General features: G+C 51.3%; 1 protein-coding gene across 1 annotated transcript in view; it reads right to left on the bottom strand.

Annotated features, from left to right (window-relative positions):
• MYO7B (myosin VIIB) overlaps positions 1-25553 on the bottom strand; it is an 80090-nt gene that overhangs the window by 34543 nt on the left and 19994 nt on the right. The window contains exons 8-17 of the mRNA XM_055397711.2: positions 24580-24733; positions 19398-19474; positions 17921-18040; positions 17487-17629; positions 13165-13375; positions 12450-12585; positions 7943-8106; positions 2866-3003; positions 922-1074; positions 261-359 (exon numbers count right to left, since the gene is read on the bottom strand). Coding sequence (XP_055253686.2) covers positions 261-359; positions 922-1074; positions 2866-3003; positions 7943-8106; positions 12450-12585; positions 13165-13375; positions 17487-17629; positions 17921-18040; positions 19398-19474; positions 24580-24733 — 1395 coding nt within the window. The remainder of the gene's footprint in view (positions 1-260; positions 360-921; positions 1075-2865; positions 3004-7942; positions 8107-12449; positions 12586-13164; positions 13376-17486; positions 17630-17920; positions 18041-19397; positions 19475-24579; positions 24734-25553) is intronic.

The raw sequence follows: 25553 nt of genomic DNA, 5'->3' as shown, positions 1-25553 counted from the left end.
GTGGAAGACCTCCCTCAGGTCCTTTTTGCTCTTGCTCAGTAGCTTGGAGGCAGCCCCTCTGTCTCCTTGGGTCTTGTCCTAAATGTCCTCTCCTAAGAAGCCGCCCGGGCTTTCACAGGCTCGGCTGGGCTCTTTCGGTGACTCCCTGCCTCTTTCCCCTAGCATGCTTTTCTACGACCAGGGCTCCTTGAGGGCAGGGGCTAGGCATGGAGCAGGCACCCACGGGCACGAGACCAGCCACACGGGCCTCAGGCTCTCACCTTCAGGAAGATCTTGGTCTTTCCCACTTTCCATTCTTTATCTGTCCCCAGCCACCTTTCGGCGATGCGCAGGGTCATTTGGCGAAACTTGCTCCGGAGCTGCCAGGAGGAAACAGGAGTGGCTAGGTGGAGTCACGCAGGAGGATGAGGTCCCTCCTCAGGGACTTCTTAGGGATCGGGGTCTTTCTGCTCCCACAGGGGTCACCGTCAGGGGCTGCTGGGCCAGGACACGAGCACCCGGCACCGTGGATCAAGGATGGGGTCCAGAGGATTACGAGACCACAATGCTTCCAAGGGCGTGGGGTCTCAGTGTGGCCCTTGGACACGGGCAGTCCAAACTTTAGGATGGCTGAGGGTTTTGGGGAACGATAGGACGGACTTCCTGCTCCCTGGCCACACATCACTTCTGCAACATTCTGTCCTAAAAGGGAGTATTTGCTTTAAACTTCGGTTGCTCCTAGAAGTAACATATTCAGCCGCTAGCTCCTCCAGAGAAGGGAAGCAGGAACAGGGGTCATTTCAAAGCTTCGGACCCTCAGCATTAAGAAGGGGCCCTGAGCCCTCTTGGAACAGGGAGGTTGGGGGCGCCCAGAGGCGCCCGGGTTTTCAGGATGCGCTTGCCGCGCCTTGGGGCCTGCAGCCAGGCTGCGGGAACACACACCTCCGTGCGCACGGCACTGGGCAGCAGGACGCGGAACCTCTGTGAGAACTCCTCGAATGAGTAGCGGATGGGGAAGCCGGACTTGCGGATGTGCACGGTCTCCATCATCCCCGAGTAGCGCAGCTGCTGGATGCACAGCTCCCGGTCGAAGAGCTGCGGTTGCAGAGGCAAGGGGCTGATAGCACGGGCTGCCCCTTCCCAACCACCCGCCACCACCTCTGCCGCTGTCCCCAAATGCAGGAGAACGAAACAAACACTTGGTCTCATGAAAATTCTATTCTGAAGAGAGAGATTTGGTTGTAGTCGCTGAAAAGTCCTGGAAGTGTTTCCAAGGAGATAAAAGTTCATCACATACAAACTGGGACATCCATAGAAGAGCAAATATTTCTCTCATTTTCAGGATATGCAGAGTATGAGGAATAGAAAATTTTTTTGCATATGCCATATTTAAAATATTGTCAAATGCTCCCAAACAATGATCCCCAAACAATGAACACGGTTTCCTCCTGACCTTGCCAATGTTGGGGTGACCACTGCCCCTGGGGTCCTTCCGGCAGGGGCACCATTATGCCTCCCACTCTAGTGGAAGGAAGAGTACATTTCCTACTTAGACTCAGAAAATATTGTAATCAATTTAGTCTCTGCATCTTCCAGAGATAGCTATTGGAGACGAGTTCGGTCACAGTGCTTTGCACAAGGGTATGGGGGCTCAGCCATGGCTGGCACCCTAGAGGGGCCCCCCCTCCACCTGGAACCAGGAGTGTCTGGGGACTAAGTGCGTGCCCTCCAATCAGCAAGCCTACCAGCAGGCAGTCACCCACCTGGAAACATGGAGGGCCACCAAGGCAACTGCTAATGGGGTCAAGGACCACCCAGCAGTTTTGAGCAACTAGTTAGCTTCCATTTGTCCAGTATTTCTGGTGGACCTGCTGTTTCTCCTTTAATCTTTACAACAGCTCTACTTGGAAGGGGTACTTAGCTCAAATTTAGAGATGAGGTGCCTAAGCCTCAGAGACATACTCTTAGGTGGCAGAGCCAGAGTTCCAGCCTTGAGCCTGCCTGTCCCCTCAGCCTGGGTTCCCCTATACCTGCACAGGAGCTGCCATCTCCCAGGGGTGTTTCAGCCAGGGGCACCCACAAGACCTGAGCATGACCCTCAGGCCCTCGCCTGTGGCAGAGGGCCTTTGGGAGCACAGTTACTATCTAACATCTGTGCATTGTGATTTAAGGAAGATGCATTTTGGATTTCCTGGGCCAGCCTGAATTTCATGTAATTTTATACTTTCAAAATAGGAACTTTAGTACTGTAATTTTTTTTTCTAAGACTTTTTTTTAAAATCATTTTATCTCCTTTCAGATGGCATCTTCCCATGTCTGGAAGCCTTTAAATTTGCAGTCTCTGGGTGGGATTCCCAAGCTGGAATCCCAGGGACTGGGTAGGCAGCAGGCTCCCACCCTGCACATAAGTAGATAAAGCCACTTTCCAAGGGTTTAGTGGCCTCAGGTCTAGGTGACCAGTAGTTGGTGTCAGCCTCTAAAATCACAGTACTGGTTGCTGCCCTTATGGAGTATGGTTTACTTATGCAGATATGGCACACACACACACAAAGTCATGTGCAACCCTTGCTGCTCCCCTCAGGCTGGCAGATCCAGAATTTGTGGAAGAGAAAACTGAGGCTCAGAGAAGCAACACACTTGGCCAATGGCAAGCGAATGGCAGTGTGGAGACAGTTGAGGTCTGGGAGATCCAAAGCCTTGAAGGCCACCGACCTTCAAATGGTCTAGACTGGCCACCTTGCCTCAGTGTCCGCAGCTGTAAAATGGGGGCAGATAGCATCAAAGCTGCCCAGGCACTGGTGACATGACTCGAGATGCCATCAGATTCACTCCCTTAGGTGCCTCCCTTCATCTTGTGCAGGCCCCCAGGCTCCCCTTATTACCTACCAGTGGCTTCTTGTAGTCATTAGGTTTGATGCAGCGGACAAAGTAGGGCTGGCAATTGGTCAGGATTTTCATCAGCTTGTCCAGAGACTGCTTGAACTGGCCGGCCAAGGTGGAGGGCCGCTTGCTGGAGTCTGCAGACTGTAGACAGACGCACAGGGCACAAGTGGAGCGCGGTCCAGGGCACAGCTGACCCATGGCACAGCGAGGGCTTCTGCTGAGGTCCCACAGGTGGGCAGGGCCACATTCATCCAGTCGCTCATCCTTTCGTTTAGCAGAGGTTCCCCAAGTGCCTACTGTGCAGGCACCCAGTAGACGCTGGGAACCCAGAGGCAAGTAGAGCTGGGCAATCCTCCTGTCTAGGAGTGGGGACCCCAAAGTGAGATGCACCAGGGTGAGGAGACAGTGTCAATTTTTACCTTGCCATTCTGCATTTTTTAGTTTTTGTATAGACTTTGTATGCTCTTTTTGAATGTTATGTACTGTACATTATAAGCATTACTGTAGTTTTTTAAAAATGTATTAAAATGATGGATGCAAGACAAAACAAAAAACCCAAGCCCCAGGCCAAGAGTGCGTGAGTGCGTGCTCAGTCACTTCAGTCGTGTCCGACTCTGTGAACCCATGGGCTGTAGCCCACCAGGCTACTCTGTCCATGGGATTTCCCAGGCAAGAATACTGGAGTGGGTGGCCATGCCCTTCTCCAGGGAATCTTCCTGACCCAGGGATCGAACCCGAGTCTCCTGTGTCTCCTGAATTACAGGAGGATTCTTTATTGCTAAGCCACTGGGAAAGACTTGGGCCAAGAGTAGTGTGTGTTTTTGTGCCATACTGATCTTGGATGATGCTCCTTGATCAAACTTTTTCCAAGGTCAGATGCACTTGGTAAACATATGTACTGCCAAACTGCATCAGCCTGGAGACTCAAATTCATGCTTTAATGTCTCTGAGAATAGGACTCAATCCCTGGCAGGTATAGTAACAATGGGCAGCATTCTCCTGGTTTTAAAATAATGCATTTTCCTCCTGTTCCTGCTCCTGAAACCTGTGGACATGCCTTGGAGGCCCTATAGGGCCAGGACCAAGCTGCGTTCTGGCCTCAACTGTGGAGTCCAGCCTGGCTCCATGAGGGCGGAGGGTCTGGCTCAGCTCCACCTGGTTCCAGACCTGGGTAGTTCCTGCAAGCCTCGTAGCTCCTTGGTGCCTCTCTGGGCTGGCTCTGCATGTGGTCATGCTGTGGGCCCTGGGCACAGGAGCTCCTGTGGAGGTGGAGGTGGGGCACCTCAGTGTGGCCAGAGCTGACTACAGCATGGAGTAGGGGGCTGGGGGTTCCTATGCCTGCACCCACAGTTCTTGTGCCAGTACCGGCCTCACCTCCCGGCCCAGGGGTGGGGAGCTCCTCATCAGATGACTCACAGGGCTTTTCTGGAACAGTCAGTGTTAAGGGGTGAAGGGAGACCCCCACCCTGCCAGGACGTCCTAGGCTGCTCTGAGGAACACCAGGGGCTCTCTGCTCCCTCCTCCCTGGTCAGCAGGCCCAGCGCTGTTGCCACCACACCATACACACACACACACACACACACACACACCCCACATACCACACACACAGCACACACACACCCCCCACATACCACACACACACACACCCCACCCACCACACACACACAACCACAACACACACAAGTACCCCACATACCACACATATACCACACACACACACCACACAAAAAAATACACACACCCGCCTACCACACACACACACCCACAAGACACACAAGTACCCCACATACCACACACCCACACCCACAACACACACAAGTACCCCACATACCACACACACACCACACCACACACACACTCCTCACATAACACACACACACCACACACACACACACACACCCCACATACCACCCACACACCACACACCCCACATATCACACACATACCCATACCCCACCCACCACACACACACCACACACACACACCCCACATACCACACACACACACACCCGCCTACCACACACACACACACCACACACAAGTACCCCACATACCACGCACATACCACACAACACACACACCACACATACCACACACACAAAAAAAACACACACACCTGCCTACCACACACACACCCACACACACACACACACCGCACCCACCACACACACACACCCACAACACACACAAGTACCCCACATACCACACACACACACAAAACACACACACACACCACCCACCACACACACAAGTACCCCACATACCACACACACACACAAAACACACACACACACCACCCACCACACACACAAGTACCCCACATACCACACACACACCACACAACACACACACACACCCCACCTACCACACACACACCCCACCTACCACACACACACACACACCCGCCTACCACACACACACACCTAACACACACCCACCTACCACACACACACACCCACAACACACACAAGTACCCCACATACCACACACACACCACACAACACACACACACACCCCCCACATACCACACACACACACACACACAAAACACACACACCCGCCTACCACACACACACACCACAACACACACAGTTCAGTTCAGTTCAGTCGCTCAGTCATGTCCGACTCTCCGCGACCCCATGAATCACAGCATGCCAGGCCTCCCTGTCCATCACCAACTCCCGCAGTTCACTCAAACTCATGTCCACAGAGTCGGTGATGCCATCCAGCCATCTCATTCTCTGTCATCCCCTTCTCCTCCCGCCCCCAACCTTTCCCAGCATCAGAATCTTTTCCAGTGAGTCAACTCGTCACATGAGGTGGCCAAAGTATTGCAGTTTCAGCTTTAGCATCAGTCCTTCCAATGAACACCCAGGATTGATCTCCTTTAGGATGGACTGGTTGGATCTCCTTGCAGTCCAAGGGACTCTCAAGAGTCTTCTCCAATACCACAGTTCAAAAGCATCGATTCTTCAGCGATCAGCTTTCTTCACAGTCCAACTCTCACATCCATACATGACCACGGGAAAAACCATAGCCTTGACTAGACGGACCTTGGTTGGCAAAGTAATGTCTCTGCTTTTTAATATGTTACCTAGGTTGGTCATAACTTTCCTTCCAAGGAGTAAGCGTCTTTTAATTTCATGGCTGCAATCAGCATCTGCAGTGATTTTGGAGCCCCCAAAAATAAAGTCTGACACTGTTTCCACTGTTTTTCCATCTATTTCCCATGAAGTGATGGGACCAGATGCCATGATCTTTGTTTTCTGAATGTTGAGCTTCAAGCCAACCTTTTCACTCTCCTCTTTCACTTTCATCAAGAGGCTTTTGAGTTCCTCTTCACTTTCTGCCATAAGGGTAGTGTCATCTGCCTATCTGAGGTTATTGATATTTCTCCCAAAACCACTAGACCTTTCAGATATGACCTAAATCAAATCCCTTATGATTATACAGTGGAAGTGAGAAATAGATTTAAGGGACTAGATCTGATAGATAGAGTGCCTGATGAACTCTGGACGGAGGTTCATGACATTGTACAGGAGACAGGGACCAAGACCATCCCCATGGAGAAGAAATGAAAAAAAGCAAAATGGCTGTCTGAGGAGGCCTTACACATAGCTGTGAAAAGAAGAGAAGCGAAAAGCAAAGGAGAAAAGGAAAGATATAAGCATCTGAATGCAGAGTTCCAAAGAATAGCAAGGAGAGATAAGAAGGCCTTCCTCAGTGATCAGTGCAAAGAAATAGAGGAAAACAACAGAATAGGAAAAACAAGAGATCTCTTCAAGAAAGTTAGAGATTCCAAGGGAACATTTCATGCAAAGATGGGCTCGATAAAGGACAGAAATGGTATGGACCTAACAGAAGCAGAAGATATTAAGAAGAGGTGGCAAGAATACACAGAAGAACTGTACAAAAAAGATCTTCATGACCAGGATAGTCACGATAACGTGATCACTGACCTAGAGCCAGACATCTTGTAATGTGAAGTCAAGTGGGCCTTAGAAAGCATCACTACGAACAGCACACACAAGTACCCCATATACTACACACACACCACACAACACACACACACACCTGCCTAACACACACACACACACACAACACACACACACACCCCACATACCACACACACACACACAACACACACAAGTACCCCACATACCACACACACACCACACAACACACACACACACCCACCTACCACACACACACCTGCCTATCACACAGACACCACACCCCACATACACCCTACATACCACACACATACACACACACACCCATAACACACGTAAGTACCCCACATACCACACACACACCACACCACACACACCCCCCCCACATAACACACACACACACAAAACACACACACACACAAAACACACACACACCCCACCCACCATACACACACACAACACACACAAGTACCCCACATACCACACACAAACCACACAACACACACACACACACCTACCACACACACACACCTACAACACACACAGGCACCCCACATACCACACACACACACCCCACCCACCACATCCCCCACAACACACACATATCCCCCCCACACACTCTACATACCACACACACATCCACCCTACCTACCACACACACAAATCCACAACACACACAAGTACCCCACCTACCACATACACACCACACCACACACACACACCCAACCCACCACACCCCCCACAACACACACATACCCCACACACACACACTCTACATACCACACACACACACTCTACGTACCACACACACAAAACACACACACACTAGACACCACACAAAGCACACATATACCACATGTGCCACACACCCCCATAAAACATATACAGAGACCAATATAGAAAGAATAGCATAAACAAACAGTGAGCCCTACAGAGACCGCTGCCCACTGGGAAGCAGGCAGAGCCCCACGCTCCTGCCCCTGGCCGCTACCCCCACACTACTTCTCCCCCTTGTAGCTGCCTCTGCACCCCATTGGGAATCTCCAACCCCAGACCCCAGGCAGCGGGGCCTCTCCATGTCTGTCTGCCCCCCAGGCCCTGGGCACAGCAGGGCCACCAGAGCCCACCTTGAATTGTTGGCTGCCCGCCTTCACCCGGATGAGGCTCCCGGGGCCCCGCTTGCTTTCCTCGGACTCCAGCCCGAATATCTCCCGCAGGAACTTGTTTTGGGAGGAGTGGACCAGGGCGAGGATGTCCCTGTTCAGCACATCCCGATTCTTCTCCAGGAAGCCTGTGGGGAAGCAGAGCCCCCAACCCCCGCCAGCTCAGACCAGGGAGGGGAGGGTGAGGTGCAGGTAGGAGGCCACCATGCCCGCCTCCATCTCCCCACATCTTGGCATCCAGTGCCTCTGCTCAGCACCAAGCCATGTCACATCCACACCCTGCAGCCCCCACAACCCACCATCCCCACCCCAAACTGCCTCATCCAAGCGTGCACCCCGCCCCAGGGGGTCTCTTCTCTCCGCTAGTGCCTGTGCCCCGCCCCAGGGGCCTCCCCTCTCCTGATGGCCTATGGCCCCCAAGACACCTCTGGGGCATTCTTCCCTTCTAAGCCCTCCGGGATAATGCTGGCTTGTGCTTCATAGACAGCTCGAGCGTCATCTATTCCAGGAGGCCCTACAGACCCACACGTGGCTCCCATCTGCCCTTCACCTGGGTCCTGTCATTCAGCCACAGCTCCCTGGGTGGACCACGGGTGGGAGCGAGTCCCTTCCCCCCAACATCCTGGCCCTCCCAGCTTCCACTGTCCCTGCCGCATCCAGCTAGGAACCCACTAGCAGCAGAGCAGATGGAGTGTCTATTCACTGTGCGGTTCAGACCTCCCCAAGGGAGGTGCCTGCGGATTCTCGTCAAGGCTCTGAATTTCTGGGGAACCCTGGGCAAGTCTGATTGAGCCAACCACTTGTCTACATAAAGGAGCCAAAACAGAAGACAAGGAAAAGGAGAAAGTGAAGAAGCCTGCCCAGCCCCATAACTTCTGAAAATGTGGCAACCTGGCTGTGACCAGGGAGCTTGCAGGTTGGACAGGAAGGCCTGGCCACTCCTGCTGGGAGGCCCACCCTTCCCTAGCAGCCAGTCTGTACAGAAGCAGCTGCTTCACATGTCCCTGTGGAACCAGCAAGGTAGGGGGAAATCGCTGCTTTGCTCTTCCTGGAAGCCCGAAATGGGGAAAGGAAAGAAATTAAACACCACTTGGCTTCCTGGCTTCAAGGATAGAGGGCAGGGGTAGGTGACTTGCTGATTATGAGGTCCTAAGATGTATTTCTTTCCTCATTATAAGTATAAACTGCATTGGTCTTGGAATTGAACGTGTGCCCATAGTGTGTGCACACACATGTGAGCACTTGCGTGAATACACGTGTGCACACATAGGCATGGGCCTGGACCCCGTAGGTTTGGGAACAAAGCATGTCTGCCACTTGCTGAGGACACCCCGAGGGCCTGGGCATGCCAAGGCCCTTCTACCAACCTTGCTCTGGGGCCTCGGAACAACGTGCTAGAGCTGGAGGCCCCTGCAGCTTAAGGAGTGAGCCTCTAGGAATTAGGGAGGGGGGAGTGTATGGGCTGAGCTGTCTGCCCCCCAAGTCCACGTGCTGAAGCCTTAGCCCGTAGTACCTCAGAATGTGTGTGGAGAGGGGGCCTGTGAGGAGGTAAGGGAGGTAAAATGAGGCTGTTGGGTGGGCCCTAGCCCAGCCGGAGTGGTGTCCTACAAGAAGAGGGGATTAGGACACAGACGCACACGGGGACAAGAGAGATGCCAGGGAGAGGCTTCAGAAGGCACCGGACCTGCTGACATTTGTCTTGGACTCCCGGCCTCTGGGACTGTGAGAAAATGCATTCCTGTACCTCTCTGTGGAACGTTGCTATGGGAATGTTGGCCCGGGGACACCGTGTGGGTCTGGGGGTGGGCGGACAGCACGCCTCCCCTCCTGCCGAGGGAGAGAGTGGACCTGCCTGAGGCAGGGCATGGAACAGCAAGAAGGCCCTAGGGGACGGTTGCTTCTCAAAACCAGGCCAGATGATGACTGGGGGCCTGCTGAGGGCTGCACCCACAAGCGCCGACTCTGACTTGTCCTCTCCCTTAAGTCACCCCTTTTTAGTGGGGTGCTCTGTGAATGCCTGCACAGCCTCGTGTGGGATCTGGGAAGGCCATGCCAATGGTGGAAGAAGGAAGCTTGATTCCCTCTCTGCCGACAGGTGCTTTGAGAGGGGAAGACTGGACCAAGAGCTCGAACTGAGCCGCCCTCACCAAGCTGAGAGTGGTGAGAGCAAGCTTGCTTGGCCAGGCTCCAGGGCCACCTGAAGAGGAGGCTGGCACATAAGCCCCTCTCCCAGCCCCGTGCCTTCTGCAGACGGGGCGAGCAGGCCCATGATGTTACCCTGTGCCCCTCCAGGCTTAGACAGAGCCTCCCCTCCCCAGGTGCTTTCAGGGGGATAACTGAGGCACAGCTGGGCTCAAACCTCCCCCCACCCCATCCCCGCCAGAAGACAGAGTAAGGGGGCTTAAGTCACGAAGATAGCAGGGCACTGAGAAATCCCAGCAGGCTCAGCTTCAAGGAGCATTAATGGAATTTTGTACTCTGAACGCCTGGAAAGAAACTACCTTAATCTCAGCATCCATGGAAGTTTCAGATCACTTCAGAAGCTGAAACCCAGCCTGAGTAGCCCGTGGAGGTTGCTGTGCTCAGTGTCGTCGTGCCCCAGGATTCTGAAGCCCCCCTAGCTCTGGTCTCCCCCTTTTGGAAAAGCCCCAAAGCCAGGATCTGGTGGGAGTTAAAAGGAGCCCGCTTACTTCCTCATTTCTCCAACAGAAATAATCCCCAGCTCTCGGAACACCTCCCTTCATCCATGTGAAAACAGCAGCCCCTCCTGCTGCCTTGTCCCTCCACCTGAAAAGCGTACTTGGAGCACCCCTGACTCCAAGTTTCCGGTTAGACCACAGTAGCTCCTCATTTCTCCATATGAGCCGCACAGAGTGAGCCTCTGGCTTCCCGCCTCCTTTCCTGATCGCAGCACACACTGGCCACCTCTCCCATTTTTCTAAGCACACCGGCAGCTTGACCAACTCAGCCCCTTATTTCTCTAATCAAAACTATGCTTGGGACTTCCCTGGTGGTCAAGTGGTTAAGAATCCACCTGTCAATTCAGGAGATGCGGGTCATAACCCTGGTCCAGGGAGATCCCACATGCTATGGGGCAATTAAACCCATGCGCCACAACTACCGAGGCTTGTGCGCTCTAGGGCCCACACGCCACAGCTACGAGCCTGCGTGCTGCAGCTACTGAAGCCCTTGCACCCTAGAGCCTGTCCACAACAAGAGAAGCCCCCACACTGAGAAGCCCTCACACCACACTGCAACTAGAGAGGCCCCCCTGCTTGCCACAACCAGAGAAAGCCCACGTGCAGCAATGAAGACCCAGCACAGCCAATAGATAAGTAAAATCTTTAAAAGCATGCCTGATTTTATCTCAACATATGCACTTTCACTACGAAGAGAATGAAATGACATCCCACAGAATAGGAGAAAACATTTTCAAATTCTGTATCTGATAAGGTAATTGCAATAAAAAAAAAGAAAAGAATTAACATGTGTTGGTAAGGAGCTATACGATTTGGAAACTTCATACATTGCTAATGGGAATGTAAAATGGTGCAGCCACTTTGAAAAACAGTTTGGTGCTTATCCCAAAAGTTAAACAGAAATACCACATGACCCAGCAATTCCTGTCTTAGGTATGTGTCCCAAAGAAGTGCAAACATATGTCCACATAAAAACTTGTACATGAGTGTGAACGGCAGCATTGCTCACAGTGGTCCGAGACATCCATCAGCTGCTGAGGGGGGGGGGGGTGTATCTGTTCAGTCTAAAGAAAGAGCGCAGAAACACGCTCCCATGTGAGCGAGCCTCGTGGACGCTATGCCACGTGAAAGACGCCAGCCACAAAGGCCGCGTGGTGGGCGATTCCACCTCTGTGAAATGCCCAGAACAGGCAAACCCACAGAGACAGAAAGTAGTTGCTGGGGTTGGGGAGAATTGGGGAGCAATGAGGAATGACTGCTAATGGGAGCCCCTTTTGTTTTTCTGAACGCAAGCCCCCTGCATAAGAAGAATGGAGTCTTAACCTTTGGACTGCCAGGGAAGTCCCTAATAGGGATTTCTTTTGAGGGGTGATGTAAATGTTTTAAAATTGTGGCAACAGCTGTACAAGTCTATGAATACACTAAAAAACCATTGAGTTGTAGACTTCAAATGAGTGAATTCTACGGTATGTGAATTATCTCTCAGTAGAACTATTCAGTTCAGTTCAGCTCAGTTCAGTCGCTCAGTCGTGTCCGACTCTCCGCGACCCCATGAATCACAGCACGCCAGGCCTCCCTGTCCATCACCAACTCCCGGAGTTCACTCAAACCCATGAACTATTACCAACAAAACAGAACACATACGTGCCTGGTCCATTCCATTCCCCCTGTCCCATTGCTGGCTCTGCAAAATGACCTAGCCTTCTTCCCATGGCCGCCCTGGGGTGCTCCAGGTTTGGAAGGAAGGGACTGTGGAGAGGAGCTTCACCTACCTTCTACATGGTAGTGCACCTCGCCAGCAAAGTGGGCGATGCCAAATTGGGAGTCGTGGATGTTCTTGGGCTGCAGGAAGCCCTTGTTGTTAGCGTGGACACTCTTCAGTTTTTGCAGCAAGGTGGTATCTATCCCCTGGAAGAATGGATGCCCTATGGGCTGAGGACCCACAGCCCAGCCACTGGGTACACCCCCAGGTCTCAGGGGCTCCCTCAAAGGACAAAGCAACTGGGTTCAGAACAACTGAGGGCCTTTCTACAGACAGCAAGCGGATGTGTCGGGGCAGGGGCCTGTTGCCTGAGTGAGGGCGGAGGCAGGAAGGGAGACCGCCAGCTCACTGGCTGTAGTCTTCCCAGGGAGCAGAGCATCTCCCTTCTCTGCATCAGAGCTCTTACTGACTGCCTGTGAGAGTCCACCTCCCCAGAGACACGCAGAGTCCCCCAAAGCAGGAAGGAAAGTGCTGCCCTGTCTTTCACTCCGTGCAGCCCTTGGCCCACAAGGCTCAGCCAGCCCTCTCTGGGGGTGTGTTCTTGAATCTGAATAATCTATGCTGCGGAGTAGAAGTGCGGGTGGACTCGGGTGCCTTCCTCTAGGAGCGAGCCTTGAAGGAGAAGAGGGCTGGAAGGCTGGGGCTAGCCTGCCAAGCGGCAGGAGGAGGTTTCAGCAGCCGTGGAGTTTGCCAGGCGCGGGGCCGCCCGTGGGGGGGGGGCACACCTGAGGGAAGCGGCTCTCCTCATCCAGCAGGGAGATGATGCTCACGGGCTTGAGGGCCAGCAGGTCCAGGGTAGGCCGGTTGTCGGTATAGTGGACGTAGTCCCAGGCGATGCCCTCCGCGCGGTACTCCTCCTGCTCCACGGTGAACACATGCTGCACGAAGAGCTGCTGCAGGTGCTCGTTGGCCAGGTTGATGCAGAGCTGCTCGAAGCTGCAGAGGCAGCACCGCCCCGGTGGCAAGGCTGGCGTGGTTGCCACTGCAGCCAACTCCTGGCACACAGCCCTCCACATGTGCACCCACAGAGCACACCCCAAACACCATACAGGCCGACAGCCAGCCTCCCTCTTCCTCTGCCTCCATCCCCTCCTCCATCCCACAGCAAACAGATTCAGAGAAATGAGGAGGCTCCACTCAGCATCAAGCCCTGACTTTGACTCCATAAGGTCCCCAGCAGGATCCTCTGCCAAGCTAGGCTGTCCTGACATGGAGACAATCTCTGGGGGCCAAGGGTCCCCTGCCTCATGGGCAAGCGGCTTTGGTATTAAGACGAGCTTCTGGAGACCTGTCACTGATGGCTGGGCTCCTCTGCATCAATCAGACATACTCCTTTCCCCTCCCCCAATCCTCCCACTTGCCCTTCCTCCTGGGCTCCATTTCACCTCCAGAAATGGTCCCTCCACTCATCACCCCTGGCTCAGATCAGAAACCAGGCCTCATACCTGACACCTCTCCCTCCTCCCCAATTCCAACCAGTTGCCAAAGTCCGGTCTGCTCTCTCCAACACAGCACCTGATCTGTTTACTTCTTTTCACTCCCACTGCTGCTCCCTTAATCCAGGTTACCCTTCTTTCTCAGCTGGAGCACAGTAGCAACCGCCTCATGGCTCTCTCTGCCTCCAGCCTCACCCCTCCCACCACTCTCCATGGCCACTAGACAGAGGTTTCGGATGTGGAGATCTGATCCCCGCCCCCACCCTGCTCTCCCCCTGCTTTGAATCCTTGTGGACCTGAGCTCCCATTATTTTCAGGATCCAGACAGACAGTGACACAGTGGAAAGCCTGCCCAACACTGCCAGGGAATGGACGCAGGGGACTCTGTGAGTGACAGTCGCTCAGACGTGTCTGACTTTGTGACCCCGTGGACTGTAGCCTGCTAGGCTCCTCTTGTCCATGGAATTCTCCAGGAAAGAATACTTGAGTGAGTTGCCATCTCCTTCTCCAACAGGGCACCCTGCCCTTCTCTAATTTTAAGCCTTCACACATGTGAGACCCTCCTTCCTCTGACCTGCTCTTTTGGTTCATCCTCTGGGTCTCACTCAGGCATTTCTTCCTCAGGATGGGTTGCCCATTTATGCAAAACCTTATAGCTCCTCAGACTGGTTGTTCAGGTCTGTTGACACACTTCCTGGACAGTGTGGAGTGATGCTGTAGCCATCAGCGATTGCAGCCAACCCTGACAATGAGCCCCGAGGGAACTCAGGATGGAAACAAGGAATACTGGCCCACTAGCAGTCATTAGACTGCCTGTGTGCTCACTCAGTCACGCCCAACTCTCTGAGATCCTTTGGCCTGTATCCCGCCAGGCTCCTCTGTCCATGGGATTTTCCAGGCAAGAATACTGGAGTGGGTTGCCATTTCCTCCTCTAGGGGATCTTCCTGACCCAGGAATCGAACCCATGTCTCCTGCATGCAGGTGGATTCTTTACTGCTGAGCCACTGGGGAAGCCCCATCAGATTGCAGCCACTCCCAACAGTAGAGCTTGAAGAAACTCAGGATGTGAAAACACAGAATGCTGGCCCCAGATATCTGAGATTCATATCCAAGGAATGATTTCAGTGAATCCAGACTCTTGCATCTTTCCATACACAGAAAAGTGCTAAATACCTTAACTTGAGATATCTAGTTTTCTTTTATTAACAATAATCTTTTGATGTTCTATCTGCCCTTTGTTGCAAAAAACTCCTACATATCCTGGCTCCACCCTCACCTCCTCAGAGCATTTTTCTCAGAATTATTTGAGATGCTGTCTCCTGGGCTTGAAGTTCTAGGAATGTCTGCTGAATAAAACGTAAGTCTCAACTTTTAGGTCATGCACTTTTTTTCAGTTGAGAAGAGTACTCGGTGCACCCTTGCAGAAGGCAGTTCGGGTAAGTGACTGGGTGCTGAGTGACATGGCCCTGCTCCTTCAGGTGGCCTCCAGACTGCAGCCCTGCCACAAACCCAGCTTGTGGCTCCTTCACAGGGGGTTGGGGTGGGAGGGTGTCCCTGAATAAATGGCCAGATCCCCCAAAATAAACTACTCATCCACCTCCACAGTGGCCAAAGATATGCTTGGTCTGCTCAGCTGCCCCTCTCAGGGCCAGAAACCAATGATTGGAATCATTTTTTACTTTACTGCTCCTTAGAGCCGGAGAAGACAATGGCAAGCCACTCCAGTTCTCTTGCCTAGAAAATCCCATGGATGGAGGAGCCTGGTAGGCTGCAGTCCGTGGGGTCGCTGGGGGTCGGACACGACTGAGCGACTTGGCTTTCACTTTTCACTTTCACACATTGGAGAGGGAAATGGCAACCCACTCCAGTGTTCTTGCCTGGAGAATCCCAGGGACGGGGGAGCCTGGTGGGCTTCCATCTATGGGGTCACACAGAGTCGGACACGACTGAAGTGACTTAGCAGCAGCAGCAGCAGCAGCAGCAGCTCCTTAGAGCTCCCGTCATGTTGGGCTGAGTTCTGCGAGCCCTGCCCCATCTCACCTGCCCACAGAGAGTTGGTCCTAGGAGTCTGCAATCCCAATGTGCTTGCACTCAGAATGGCTTGCATCTTGACCAAGGGGACTTCTCAGCCTTCAGCTGGAGATAGGGCCTTGGGCAGGGGCCTGCCAAGGTCAGGACAGCCCCTTGGCACCTCTGACAGTGCCCAGAGACCTCCACTTGGGACTGAAACCAAGCAGAACCCTGTGGGGCCCTCCTGGATACAAAACTCCCTCCTTGTCCCCCACTTCTTACTTGTAGCAAAAGGTTTTAGTCTCCTATGACATCTCTGAGTCCTAAGAGCAGACTCAAGACCAACTAGGGAAGTGAAGGAATGCAGTCAAGAAACAACAGTGCAGTGATAAAACAGAGTCCGAGTTCTTCCTCAAGGGATGTACATAACAACTGAATGGATCTCTTTAGGCTGTTTTGCAGAAACTAAGACCCCTGCCCAGGTGGAGTATGGTGACTACATGCCGGTCACAAGACCCCAGACTGGTTGGAACCAGAACGTTGATGATTAAGATTCCCTAAATATCACCCCATTACCTCACCACCAACCAATGAGAAGAAAGTCCACAAGCTGATCGTGTACCTTGTGACTCTCACCCCTAAAATTGCCTTTAAAAAACTTTACTTGAAAGCCATCAAGGAATTTGGATTTCGAGCTGCCTCATACTTGGGTGAGCTGCCTGTCCTCCTCCTTGGCCCTGCAGTGAGTGCTGCGCTTTACTTCAGCACAACCTGGTGAGAGTAGACTGGCCTTGCTGCACCTTGGGTGAGCAGCCCTGAGCTCCGTTTGGAAGCAGATCTAGCCCTGGGCTCTGTGTCAGCAGTGCTGTGGGTGAACCAGGCTCACGCTGGTGAGCGGGTGGCGCAGGTAGGACGCTTCCCGCGTGCTTGTCGCCCCATCCTTGTCTCCTCACCTGGCCCTTCGGTGACGCCCCCCAGAGCGTCAGCTGTCCTCATCCAGCTCCACGGCCTGGCTCCCCTTGCTGCCTCTGTCCACCTCCACCCCAGTCTTCATCGCGGTCTCAGCTGGGAATTACTTTTCTGACCCGCTTCAGTTCTCTAGCTCTTAAGCCTCCAGGCTGGGACACTGGGTCAGAAGAGTCCTGCCCCACCGTACCCTTGTCAGACTGAAGAACTGGGGATGGGCCACAGACCCCCTGCCTTCCCCATCAGCTAGTATGAGAGCCCACCCAAGGATGCAGTCACATTAGTGTTATTGATTCCCACTTTTGCCTTAACCACACGTGATAATTCACTCTAGTTTGTGAGAAGAGTGGATAGCTTGAGACGGGTGATGCACGCCGGAGTGTCAGCCTGACTCTCATGATGCTCTGAGCTGTATGGCCTTTTCTAGACACCTTGTGGATGCCAGGGGATGTGCATGAACGGCCTCACTGAGGAAGCACACAGTCTTGCTGAGGGACTCACCCTGGCATCTGTGAGCGGAGGCAAGGCCCTGCTCCCAGCCAGTCTGGGGAGGAATGGATGCCCTCCAGTTGGCTCAGGGAGGACCTAAGCTTATCTCTCATTTTTCTGAAAGCAGGTGCAGGGACCTCCATACCTATTTTTCTGGAAGTTTTCAAAACCAAATATGTCCAGGAGGCCGACTGTCCTTCGCACATTTCTAGGGTCCTGGGCAGGTGGGGTGAAAATTGCGGCATTGATCTTCTTGACAATCCACAGGAAGAGATGCCCATAGATGCCCTGTAGAGACATGGATAGAACCCACAGGCTTTGATGCATGAGAGGAAGGCTGCTGCTTTCTCCAAGTTTATCTGGAAAGGCTGCAGACACACCGGACCTACTGAGGGAGATCACCCCTACTTTAAGGCAAGAAACCACCCTGGAGAGTCTGGGCAGCCCACGGTCACCAGACAGGGGACTGGCAGAGTCAGGACTTGCCCAGCTCTCTGCCCTTTCCTGCTGTCCACTCACCAGGCAAGGAGCTACACTCAATACCGAGACATGTAGGCCCCTTCTCCCACAACTCTGCACCTTGACAAAGGCGTCCCTCCGGTCTGCAGCCTGAGTGATGTTCAGGGGCCTGGTGACAAACTCCCCACGGATGGTGATGGAGTGCTTGATCAGACAGTCTCGGAGGGCCTGGTCCTTCACCTGGAAGGCAGACAGGGGCTGGCATCACAGCTGATAGGGCAGGGCCTGGTGCCAACATGCTCTCTCATGACCGAACATCCCATGCCCAAAGCCTGAGGATGGGAGATGCCTGTGACTAGGACCAGAGTCAGAATGCTGGGCAGGACTGGTCCAGCATCAGTCTGAGCACTGGGACATCAGTGTCAGGGAAGGATGCACCAGCTGGGCCCATCATCGGGTGGACCTTGGAAAAGAGTGGGCATGGAGGGCTCTGAGGCCAGGCCACTGACATCTGAATACACCTCAATTGAAGGCACGCCTGCCTGGAGTCTGGAGGCCCAAGTTAACAACAGGAGTCTGGATGAAGTCCCTCCCACATGCAGAGAAGACTTGGCTGGCAAACCCCCAAGGATTCTAAGAACCCTGCATCCACATGAAAAGCATTAGCAGCAAAATGCGCCTACCTCATGTGATTGCTTTTTTCCCCCTTCTGATTCTATTAATTTCCCACTGAACCTGTTAGTAGGGTGTGATTACAAAGCCCCATCATAGAGTCAAGGCTCTATTTGATCTCTTTAATAATGTGCAGGGGGAACTTCCCTGGTGGTCCAGTGGTGAAGACTCCGTGCTTGCAGTGCAAGGGACACAGGTTCTATCCCTCACTGGAGAACTAAGATCCCACATGCTGTGTGAAAGTGAAAGTGTCAGGCACTCAGTCATCTAACTCTTTGCAACACCCACCAGGCTCTTGTGCCCAAGAGTTCTCTAGGCAAGAATACTGCAGTAGGTTGCCATTCCCACCTCCAGGGGATCTTCCTGACCCACCCAGGGATTGAATCTGAGTTTCCTGCATTGCAAGGTAAATAGAAAGTACAAGTGTCAGCGGCCACCGCCTAAATGCCTACAGGGCCAGCAGGTGTGGCAAAGCCAGAAAATAACAACAGCAAAAATAACATGTAAGGCGAATGGTCTGAGTACATCCCATCAGCCCAGAAGAGCACAACTCATGGAGAAGCCCTGGGGACCAGGATATGGGGTGAGGATGTCTTGCTGTAAAGGCATCAGATTGGTTGAGTGGGGACAACCTGGGGAATGGGTGGGGTAGAAAGTTGAGTAAAGGCCATGGAAGAGCAAGAAGGTCAGGGAAAGGGCAAGAAATATGTGTTCAAGCCAAACTGATCGTTTCTGGGACTTTGTTAATGATTAGCTCCACGGGCCTGATTCCCTTGCCTAGGGCCTGCAGTGCTCCACAGGGGAGCTGGAGGGGAGAGGGTGAGCAAGCGCCTGGGAGGCAGGACCTGGAGACTGGGAAGGGCTGTCAGCCCAGGCCCTGGGGCTGCTCACAAAAAGAGACTGGCGGACAGAAGAGCAGGGTTACCTCCAGTAACTTCATCACGGTGGGAAAGGCAGGGGTCTCCATCACGTCAGAGGAGTCCAGGTTCTCAAAGACTGCAGCTGCAGAGAGAAGCAATGGCCCTGAGAGGCAAAGTGGCCTGAAGGGATGGGACAGAGGCCCCGGGGAGGCTGTCCCAGATGCGTGCCTCAGAGACAACCATCCCTGGGTGCCGGGCACTGCCTCTCCCAGGCCCCCTCTGAGAGCCGTGGCCTCTCTGGGGACCATCAACACTTTGATTCTAACCACTGTTCGTAGGGTATGTCCCCCTCTGCCCAGATTGAGATCCTGATTCAAAGGGGAGTTTGAAGCTATTGGAGGGAGAAGTCCGGTGCTGGTGGGGCGGGTGGGGTCTATCAAGGGAGAGGATGACCCATTGGTCTCCTTCCATCCACTCTGCTGTCCTTAGAAACCTAGGTGTGTTCATTCATTCAGCAAAGGATGAAGCAGGGCCCAGCTCTGTTGCAAGTCTCCTGACCCACCTCCTGGTTCAATCCCTCCCCTTTGAGTCCCTCCCTTTAGGGCTGCTGAGCTGCAGGGAGGGAAGAAAGCTGTTTCTGTCATATTTTTTCTTCTTTAGACTTAAAAATTGTAAACTAAAGCATATGGATAAGAAATGCATAAAACCCAAAGGTATGTTCTAATGGATAATTATTATGTCAGCATTGTGAAGCAACCACTAAAGCCAAACCCAGAGCTTCACAAACAGCCGGGGCCTCCCACGACCTTTCCTGCTCAGATCAGTTCCTCCACAAAAGGCAGTATTCTCCTGATCACCACAGAAACCACTTCCTTCGTTTTTTCCTTATCTTTTTACTACCTATATGTTAATCCCTGTTGCCGTTCAGTCGCTCGGTCAAGTCTGACTCTTTGTGACCCCATGGACTACAGCATGCCAGGCGTCCTTGTCCCGCACTGATTTAACCACTAAGCTGCATTTAATTTTACCTGTTTACTTATGTGTCATCTAACAATCTGCATTCCTTTGTAGCATTTAATTTAAAAAAAAAAAATTTATCTATTTTTTGTTATGCCAGGTCTTGGTTGCTGCACTGGCTTTTTCTCTAATTGCAGAGAGTGGAGGCTAGTTGCAGTGTGTGGGCTTCTCTTGCTGCAGTTCCTGGGCTTTAGGGCACAGGCTCTATAGTTGTAGCTTAGTTGCCCCGCAGCATGTGGGATCTTCCCGGATCAGGGATCGAACCTGAGTCTCCTGCTTTGGCAGGCAGATTCTTTACCACTGAGCCACCAGCGAAGCCCTGTAGCGTTTAATTTTATCTGTGTTTAAATTTTGTGTGTGAGCTCTCTGCAGTCTTTTGCCTGGCTTCATTTCCTCAACAACACATTTGATAGCATTCCATGTCCTGACGCCCCCTGCTTGTCAGCACCCACTTTTTACCAGTAGAAGTGCCTGGTTCGGTTGATAGATTACTTGGTCAATCAGCTACAGCTTGCTGGAGTAGATTTCCTTACATGATCTGAGATAGTGGTTCATGTTTTCTACTGAATACCCAATCGCTCTGGAACCATTTATTGAAAAGTCTGTCTTTTTCCCACTGCTGTGTGAGTTGGTGTCTTTCATTAGATCTAGAGCCAGCCATAATCTCTTCAAGTGTTGTTTAAGTCCTAACCCTCTCTTTTCCTTTAGAACTCTAATTAAACGTATTCTACATCTTCTCATTCTATCTTTGAGGTCTCCTACTCTGTCTTTGTCAAGAGAACGCACTGGTCATAGCAAACACCCTCTTCCAACAACACAAGAGAAGACTCTACACATGGACATCACTAGATGGTCAACATCGAAATCAGATTGATTATATTCTTTGCAGCCAAAGATGTAGAAGCTCTATACAGTTAGGAAAAACAAGACCAGGAGCTGATTGTGGCTCAGATCATGAACTCCTTATTGCCAAATTCAGACTTAAATTGAAGAAAGTAGGGAAAACCACTAGACCATTTAGATATGACCTAAATCAAATCCCTTATGATTACACAGTGGAAGTGAGAAATAGATTTAAGGGACTAGATCTGATAGAGTGCCTGATGAACTCTGGACGGAGGTTTGTGACACTGTACAGGAGACAGGGACCAAGACCATCCCCATGGAAAAGAAATGCAAAAAAGCAAAATGGCTGTCTGAGGAGGCCTTACAAATAGCTGTGAAAAGAAGAGAAGCGAAAAGCAAAGGAGAAAAGGAAAGATATAAGCATCTGAATGCAGAGTTCCAAAGAATAGCAAGGAGAGATAAGAAAGCTTTCCTTAGTGATCAATGCAAAGAAATAGAGGAAAACAACAGAATAGGAAAAACAAGAGATCTCTTCAAGAAAGTTAGAGATTCCAAGGGAACATTTCATGCAAAGATGGGCTTGGTAAAGGACAGAAATGGTATGGACCTAACAGAAGCAGAAGATATTAGGAAGAGGTGGCAAGAATACACAGAAGAACTGTACAAAAAAGATCTTCATGGCCAAGATAGTCACGATAACGTGATCACTGACCTAGAGCCAGATATCTTGGAATGTGAAGTCAAGTGGGCCTTAGAAAGCATCACTACAAACAAAGATAGTGGAGGTGATGGAATTCCAGTTGAGCTATTTCAAATCTTGAAAGATGATGCTGTGAAAGTGCTGCACTCAATATGCCAGCAGATTTGGAAAACTCAGCAGTGGCCACAGGACTGGAAGAGGTCAATCTTCATTCCAATCCCAAAGAAAGGCAATCCCAAAGAATGCTCAAACTACTGCACAGTTGCACTCATCTCACACGCTAGTAAAGTCATGCTCAAAATTCTCCAAGCCAGGCTTCAGCAATATGTGAACCGTGAACTCCCAGATGTTCAAGTATGTTTTAGAAAAGGCAGAGGCACCAGAGATCAAATTGCCAACATCCGCTGGATCATGGAGAAAGCAAGAGAGTTCCAGAAAAACATCCATCTATTTCTGCTTTATTGACTATGCCAAAGCCTTTGACTGTGTGTATCACAATAAACTGTGGAAAATTCTGAAAGAGATGGGAATACCAGACCACCTGATCTGCCTGTTGATAAACCTGTATGCAGGTCAGGAAGCAACAGTCAGAACTGTACATGGAACAACAGACTGGTTCCAAATAGGAAAAGGAGTACGTCAAGGCTGTACATTGTCACCTTGCTTATTTAACTTATATGCAGAGTACATCATGAGGAATGCTGGGCTGGAAGAAGCACAAGCTGGAATCAAGATTGCCGGGAGAAATATCAATAACCTCAGATATGCAGATGAAACTACCCTTATGGCAGAAAGTGAAGAGGAACTAAAAAGCCTCTTGATGAAAGTGAAAGAGGAGAGTGAAAAGGTTGACTTGAAGTTCAACATTCAGAAAACGAAGATCATGGCATCTGGTCCCATCACTTCATGGGAAATAGATGGAAAAACAGTGGAAACAGTGTCAGACTTTATTTTTTTGGGCTCCAAAATCACTGCAGATTCTGATTTCAGCCATGAAATCAAAAGACGCTTGCTCCTTGGAAGGAAAGTTATGACCAACCTTGATAGTATATTAAAAAGCAGAGACATTACTTTGCCAACAAAGGTCCATCTAGTCAAGGCTATGGTTTATCCCGTGGTCATGTATGGATGTGAGAGTTGGACTGTGAAGAAAGCTGAGTGCCGAAGAATTGATGCTTTTGAACTGTGGTGCTGGAGAAGACTCTTGAGAGTCCCTTGTACTGCAAGGAGATCCAACCATTCCATTCTAAAGGAGATCAGTCCTGGGTGTTCATTGGAAGGACTGATGCTAAAGCTGAAACTGCAATACTTTGGCCACCTCATGCAACGAGTCGAGTCACTCGAAAAGACTGATGCTGGGAAAGGGGAGGAGAAGGGGACGACCGAGAATGAGATGGCTGGATGGCATCACCGACTCTGTGGACATGAGTTTGAGTGAACTGCGGAAGTTGGTGATGGACAGGGAGGCCTGGCGTGCTGTGATTCATGGGGTCATGGAGAGTCGGACACGACTGAGCGACTGAACTGAACAGACTGAACTGAACTGAACTCTGTCTTTCATAGTTTCCGTCTTTTAAACAATATTGACTTGTGTACCCTCTGGCTGCGTCGGGTCTTTGTTGTGGCATTCGGGTCCTTTAGTTGCAGCACGTGAACTCTTAGTTGCAGCATGTGAGACCTAGTTCTCTGACCCAGATCAAACCTGGAACCCTGGACTGGTAACATGGGGTCTCAGCCATGGACCACTGGGGAAGCTCCTGTTTTCCATCCTTCTGTCTTTCCACGCTGCACACACAGCTTCTCTTTCCCTTTAGCACTCTGACTAAATGTGTACTGTATCTTCTCACTGCGTCTTCTAGGTCTCCTATTTTCTCTTTTATATTTTCCATCTTTTGGTCTTTCTGTGCTGTACACAGCTTTTTTCTGACTTTTTCTCCTTTTTCACATTATAAAACTGGTGGTTAAACTCATCCATAGAGTTCATTTTGGTTTTAGCTTTTTTAATGTAGAATTTTGATGTGGTTCACTTTAAAACCTGTAATGTCACGTTTTTATACTTTCCAGTTCCCTGTCTAAATTTTGAAGCTTGGCTTTTTCTTTCTTGAGTATACAAGCATGGCTGCTCTGTGGTCTGTGCTCAGCTATCCCAGTCTCCGAAGTCTTTGCGGCTGTTTTTATTGTCTCTTATGACTGCTGATCCTTGCTCATGATATCTTGTTTCCTTGTTCCTATCTATTTTTGGATGCATGCTGGATGTTGTGTTTGAAACTGTTTAGAGGAATAATTTGTAATCTAAGTTGATGTTGCTTTCTTCCAGAGAGGATTGCCAGTAATTTCTTTCAGGCACTTGGGGCACTAACAGTCCAGGACACTTGAGTCTCCAGACCAACTGGATGCTTAGAAACGGCTTGCAAGTTCATGCATGGCTTTGCTTACTCTTTGGGTTTCCAGCCAAAAGTTAGGGACGATTGATCAATGTCTTCACCTCTGGAGGGCCCTAAGCTTTGGCATCTTCTGCCTAACTCCACTAGCCCTCCAAAATTACAGTGAAAATTCGTAATGTACTTTTCCAGCACATTGTGAGTTTGATGGGCCCTTTGGATGAGAACCCACAGGGATCTCTTCCTCCTCCAGTCCCCATTCTTCCTCCCCAGGGGGTGTACTTTGGGGGGAAACAGCATTACCCATGAACTCCACATTCCCCAGGTGGAGAATAGTGGCCAGCAGCTTGCTGAGGTCCCAGTTCTCGGAGTCAGAGAACATGAGGATCTTCATGGCCGAGCGGACATGGGCATAGTCCTTGGCATCACTGCGCCCCTCACAGGAAGTACAGTTCCCCTGAAAGATTGAGCACATCAGTTTTGGGAGCCTTCTCCATTGGAGGGCCAGCAAGGCAGGGATGTATCAGGGACTTAGCCAAAGGCTCCTGGTAAGTGATACTTCATTGGCTCTGGGTGGGTCCCATGGGACCACCCGGAGGACCAAGCTCATAAAATACACAAACATATTTCCAAAGGCAGAATTTTGGTGATATAGAGCCAGAATTCTATGGTAGCTTGATAGCTGTGTGGCCATAGCTAAGTCATTCAGTTTCTCTGAGCCTCTATTTGTCAACCATCCATGTTAATGCCTGCCTCAGTCTCTCGGGGGGATACCATGGGTTAACTCCTTTAACAAACACTTTCGAAGGCTCACTGTGTGTCAGACCCTGGGGTACTTACTGGGAATTCATTAATGGAGAGAGCTGGCCCTGCTCTGCATGGTGTTGCATCCAGGAGAGGAGGCAGAAAGATTAGGTCATAGGTTTTTACAGATGCTGAGACAAAAGGGGGCTTGGCCAGGCCTCCTGGGAACTGGGGAAAGGCTTCCTGGAGGAGGAACCTCTTGAGCTGGTTCCACAGGTTGAGCTTTATAGCAGCACAGGGAGAGAGGGTTTTTGGCAGATAACAGCTTGAGTTAGGCTGTGAGATGGGAGGCAGGAAAGTTGCAAAGGGGCTGGGGTCATGTGGAGGAGGAGAGGTTGGCAGATGGTGGGATCTGGAGGGACTTGGAAACCTTGCCAAGGAGCCACAAGGAACTTCCAAAGAGCTGTGATCAGGAATATGGTCTGTCAGGCGCCCTGAATGGGAGATCTGTGGGGTGGACGATAGATTGGGGC

Source organism: Moschus berezovskii, chromosome 2, assembly GCF_049115385.1.
Source record: "Moschus berezovskii isolate FMDL1 chromosome 2, NW_MosBer_1.0, whole genome shotgun sequence".
Taxonomy (NCBI): domain Eukaryota; kingdom Metazoa; phylum Chordata; class Mammalia; order Artiodactyla; family Moschidae; genus Moschus; species Moschus berezovskii.
This window is presented reverse-complemented; position numbering and strand designations above follow the sequence as displayed.